General features: G+C 35.0%; 2 protein-coding genes across 2 annotated transcripts; both read left to right on the forward strand.

Moving 5' to 3' along the window:
- Nucleotides 1-103: 103 nt before the first annotated feature.
- AK88_04810 (uncharacterized protein) lies at nt 104-1,083 on the forward strand (the record flags this gene model as incomplete). The annotated part of the gene is made up of 2 exons (XM_012482414.1): nt 104-121; nt 226-1,083. 2 exons carry the CDS (start codon nt 104-106, stop codon nt 1,081-1,083), a joined length of 876 nt encoding a protein of 291 aa, XP_012337837.1.
- A 3,392-nt stretch (nt 1,084-4,475) lies between these two features.
- On the forward strand, nt 4,476-5,852 carry AK88_04811 (uncharacterized protein; the record flags this gene model as incomplete). The annotated part of the gene is made up of 1 exon (XM_012482415.1): nt 4,476-5,852. The coding sequence occupies one exon, from the start codon at nt 4,476-4,478 to the stop codon at nt 5,850-5,852; it is 1,377 nt and encodes a 458-aa protein (XP_012337838.1).
- Nucleotides 5,853-5,995: the final 143 nt, after the last annotated feature.

Below are 5,995 nucleotides of genomic sequence, written 5' to 3' on the forward strand. Positions count from 1 at the left end.
CCAAAAATGTGATATTAGAATAAAGCACGTGTACACGCTGCTACCTGTTTGCTGTACTTTTCTGTTCTTTTTTTTGTTGCCCATCAAATTAGCCTAAACGAGAATGCACATGTCTCGACTCGTTCGCAGTGGTGCGCGTACAGGAAAAATACCCCCAACATTTCTGCTTGTTCCATAATACATGTCAACCCTATTGCCCTGCACCTGCACCTCCCCCCCACACAGCCCACCAAAAAAGAAGTGAAAAAGAAACAAGGTACCCCAAAAGAGACGAACAACAAAGAAGAAGAAAAGGAAAAGGAAAAGGAGAAAGAAAAGGAGAAAGAAAAGGAGAAAGAAAAGGAGAAAGAAAATGCAAAGTCGGATGAATGGAAAGCAAATGAGTGGAAACAATGGATGTCACAGTTAGACAAAGATGCTGACTTATTCACAACCTCTTTAGAACATAAACGAGAACAATGGCTAGTTCAAAGAGAACTAGAATGGGGAGAATGGATAAAATCAATGGAAGATAAATGGAATTGTTATAACCAAAATATGGGTTCAGAATACTACTCTGGTATTTATAAAAACACAGACCAGTGGACAGATGATGAATGGGAGTATTGGATAAACACAGAAGCAAAAGACCTTATGGAAATGGACTGGAATGAGTGGATGTCAGAGAGTGAATCCTATGTAGATGTAATGTTGGTCAAGGAATGGATTCAATGGAAAAATAATAAAATTATGGAGTGGATTATGAAAGACTGGAAATGCAAGGAAGACCAATATTGGGATGAGTGGGAAAAAAACAAATGGTCAAAATGGTTGTGTATTAATGAAAGGAGAAAATGGTCACAGTGGAAAGATCGACTCAGCAGAGAAACAGAACAATGGATCTCCTGGGTAGAAAAAAAAGAAAAACAATACCTTGATAATGAAGACAGAAAATTTTCTCAGTGGAAAAAAAACAATTACCTTTTGTTTAACAAGTGGATGGAATCATGTATAAACAAATGGATTAAGGAAAAGCGTTGGAAGAATAACTCCATGCAGACCACTAGCACGGAGCAACCAGCAACCATCTTCAACAGTTATTAGCCGCGTGAAGTTCTTTATACTTCCATGTTTGTACTTTGTAATTATTTGTTCAGCCTTATCACTGTATTTAATTTTTTTTACCTTTTTTTTATTTTATTTTTTTGTTTCGTGTATGTCATTGTCTTGTGTGACATGCGGACACTAGCGCTGCTGTGCGAAAACTGCCTATCTGCCCAGCTGCGCGAATGAACAGAAGCGATCAACAAGGTTAATCAAAGCACAAAATGAAAAAAAAATTCCAAAAAAGAAATCCTTTTTTTGTGTGATGTCAAATTGGGTGCTGTTGCCAGAAGACGGATATAAAATGTGTTCCATATGCTACAATATTACAAAACTGAAGCTCATGTGCCATTTGGTACAACTTATATAAAAAAAAAAAAAACAGCTATATTATGAATCATATTCGAGTATTTTCCTCAAGGGGCACAGTATCACAAGCACAATTTTTAAAGTACTCCTTGGGAACTCTCCTCACATTTTGCATTCATGTGGGCCTGTCCGTACGAGGCTTGTTTATACGCCATGTAATGTAGTTGACGGGAATCACTCTCCACAAACCACTATTGTTTTACCAAAATGGTATTCATAAGACGACATACAACAAAGTTTCAACTGATACTGTCAATTCTTCATTTTATTTTTTTTTTAATTTTTTTTTTTTTTTTTTTTTTTTTTTTTTTATCCCTCCGGGCAATGTGCAAAGACGTACATGTACATTAGCGCTTGATGCTTCTGCTTTTCGTGCCGCACTTTTATTGTATGTCGAATTGTCCTTAATTGCATATGTGCGACTACACGTGTAAAGCTAACATAATAATTTGTCAATTTTGCGCACCCTACAATCAATATCAACACCTACTTTTTTACACATACAAATGAACAGCATGCAGCTACAACCGCATAAACCTTTTTCGCCGCCCCCCAAAAAAGTGATGCATATATAAATAGTGCTTAAAAATATGCATAAATGTTTGTACGATTGGAATAAGGGAGACAAAACGAAATAATCCCCTCTTGTGTGCAGGAATATGTTCCTCAAGGAAATTATTTTTTTTTTGATTTACAATTGCGACAGGCTACGCCCCCCTGTTAAGAACTTAATACACATGCTTGCCCCTTCTCTAGGGATAGTCTCCTGAGCCGGGCTACCGTATTTATTAACGTTATTATTCAAAGCGTTTAATTAACTCTGTGCTTTCCTTGACCAAACTAATAGGCCACCTTGTACATACCATTTTATTAGGATCCTTTTGTCATTTAGCTTAGCGGAAGCATGTTTGGGTAATCCCCCTCCATAAAAAAAAAAAAAAAAAAGTTGCTTATTCAAAAAAAAAACCTTATTTTCCACCCAAACGGGAAATTTAACCTCGCCAGAAATCGTGTAAGTGGGGCAATTATTAAGCTTTTTTTTTTTTTTGTTGCATATATGTATAGTATAAATAGATCTGTGCGTAATATATTGTTATATATACCATTCCTTGATGTGGGAACAACAACCTGTTTTTTGTGAGTGAATAAATATATTACTCATTGCAGGCGCGCTAGGCATTAGGGGATGTTACGACTAGAAGAAATAATTACTACTGCTAGCTACATATGCTACTCCTGTTGCGTCAAAATATAATGATAGGAATATTGCGTGTTCTCCACATGCAAATACACTTTTCCAACTGTGCATAAAAAAATAATGCCACATCGCAATTTATATCCATCCCTGCAAGTGTGCTAAAACGAGGTACCCCTAACTTATTTTGCTATGCCTTAATCAGAAATATGGAAAATGCAGAAATTTGAATAAATGTGAAAAAATAATACAATGCATTTTCCAAATGTGGCACACGAAGGAATTAAAATAAAGGAATTTAGCAACATAAAATAAAGGCCAGCAAATTGTGAGACGACCTGTTTTTTGTTTAATTTCTTATGCCGTCACATTGTTCTCTCTATTGTTTAAAAATTGTCATATTAAAATGGAATAAAATTGCAATACAAATGTGAAAAAAAAATAATACATAATTATTTAAAAAAAAAAAAAAAAAGGTTCTTGCTTAAACACGACTTGCGCAACAGAATAAAATAAATAGCTACATATTATCTATACATGAACGTATTTTTTCATGTGCATGTAAAAAATGTATGTAAATGCGCATTTTTTTTTTTTTTTTTTTTTTTTTTTTTTTTTGCAATTTACACTTTTGAATATTCACCGCAGGTTACATTATTTTTTATAAATATATATTTTGGCATGATAAGTTTAATAAAAATAGTACCGCCTCTTCTTCTTCTTCATCATTTTCTCCCAGTGGAATAAAAAATGCAAAAACAGAAGACGACAAACAAGCAAAAAGATCAATGTGTTCAAATCTCCCCGTGTATCCGCACGTTTACTTTTTTCCCCTTCTTTTTCCAAAAAAAAAGGAGAACATATGAAAAAAAATACGAAACTGTTCCCCTCTGTGCAATGTAATTTTTTTTTCTTTTCACATAAAAATATAAAAATTCACTTTTTTGCTGTTCTTATTTATTTTTATTAAATCAATGTTTTTTAATCACATGTACAAAAAAAAAATTCGTTCAAAAGTATACATTACCAAAAAATGCAAACAATAATAAAATACTTGCTCGTTTAATTTTTCCTTAAGTTTTATTTTTCTGAACATGTTCATATTTTTAGCAACTAAAAAATATTCACATATAGAATCGAATCTATGAAACAGTAAAAGAAAAAAAAAAGGGAAATTAATATTTTTCTGGAGAAAGGAGATTTTACAACAAAGTACACTTTTTTTTTTATTAACCTTCTCACTTTAGCATATATGCACAAATACACTACATAAATATGTATATATATGTATGTATGTATGTGAAATAATAAACCTGATCAATTTAATATATAATTATGTGAATTTTACGAAGCACAAAAAAAAAATATATATATTTATACAAATTTTCCGTAACGGTGTATTTACTCATGTACCAGCTTTTATACAACATATTTTGTACATATATATGTTGGCCACATTCCAAACACTAAAGAAAAAACAATTCACCAATTTTATGACTTCAAGTAGTTATATCAGCAGGAGCATATCCTAACAATACGTATATCCAAGTGTAAGCAAAAAAAAAAAATAAAATAAAATAACATTTTCATGTGCACTATTTTTCATCATTGGAGGATATAACCAGCGAAGGTGTATGCCTATTATAATGCGTCACTCGCAATATTAAGCAAGGTACAAAAATCATTCACTTGTCAATTTCTATTCTGTGCTTGCCTTCCTTTAGCATCACAAATACATTTTGTTAAAGAAACGACGGAATCATAATACGAGTAGCACCTTTCCAATCACTACGCAATAACCCACACCGCACCCCCCACTCAACCAACAATGGAGCCATACTATAAAGAAGTGTATGATTACGTGCCGAGCACAACCCCAAGCGCACCAACAGAAACCCAAACAACACCATCAGCACCCAACATGTCCGATCCTATCACTACGTCCACATATACGCTGTCTGAAAAACCTACAACCAACGATGGCCCCTCATCTGATATGCCCACATATGATAGTCAGCCCAACCCACAAATATCCATTCCGTCCTCAACACCAACCTTCACTCCACTAGATGGTTCAAATACACAATCACACAACTGGTCTCCCATGTACCCACATACAAATAGTTATAATGGGCAAATGAACTACGGTTACCCAACACACATGTCCCCCCCCAATGGCATTTCCTCTCCCTTTTCCCCGAGTTACTCATATGGAAATATGCCTAATCAGATGAGGAATCAAATGTACAACCCACAAGGACCACAACTAATGGGAAGGAGCAGAGGCTCATATAATATGCTACCAAACAACAATAGCACTAGCAGCGGAAGTAATTTCTTGTCCTCCATCATGTCTTCACTCATGTATCTATTCTCTTCAACTTCTGTCCTCCTAAGCAATATTACACGCCCATCAACAAATGTACCCAGCCTACAATTTAACCCCACACCTGCCATCGAGTACCACCCAAGGTATTTAGGAAGAACAGAAGAGTGGAAAGACAATGAATGGAAAAACTGGATGCATAAATTGGAAGGAGAGTGGATAGATTTCAACAACACAATTGAAAGAGAAAAGGGAAAATGGATTAATGCAAAGGAAAAGGACTGGGAGGAATTTATACAATTCATGGACAATAAATGGATGCACTACAATGTAGACCTAGAAAGAGATGTCAAATCAGACATACTGAAAAAATCGCTAACCCTAGATGAAGAAGAATGGAAAGAATGGATCAAAACTGAAGGAAAAGATTTAATGGAGAGAGATTTAAGAAACTGGATTACAAATAATGAATCCTATTTAGATGTATGGAGTGTTAAAGAATGGCTCAAATGGAAAAACCAAAAAATTGTGACATGGATTATGACCGACTGGAAATGTGAAGAAGACGAATACTGGTCCAAGTGGGAAGAGTCCTGGGCCAAAAATCCTAACGTGCAAGACAGAACCAGCTGGCTCAATTGGAGAGAAAGATTGAACAAAGAAATGGTCCAGTGGAACAGTTGGGTAATGATGAAGGAACAACATATAAGAGAAAACAGATCTAACATCTGGTCAAAGTGGAAGAGCGACAAACATGTGTTGTTCAATTTGTGGATGGACTCTTTTATAAACAGATGGATTCATGAAAAGCAGTGGTTCGTTTGGGTCAGAGAGAGAAACCACCTCAGATCAAGGGACAGATACTTGCGCTACAAATGAATACACAACAAACAGTGAACAATAAGGAGACATTAACGAGATTCCACCAGTACCACCCCTTTCCCACACGCACACAGAAAGGTAGCTAAAATAGACACCCCGTCACGTATAACAAGAATGCCAATTTTTTTTTTTTTTTTTTT

Source organism: Plasmodium fragile, assembly GCF_000956335.1.
Source record: "Plasmodium fragile strain nilgiri unplaced genomic scaffold supercont1.77, whole genome shotgun sequence".
NCBI classification, from domain to species: domain Eukaryota; phylum Apicomplexa; class Aconoidasida; order Haemosporida; family Plasmodiidae; genus Plasmodium; species Plasmodium fragile.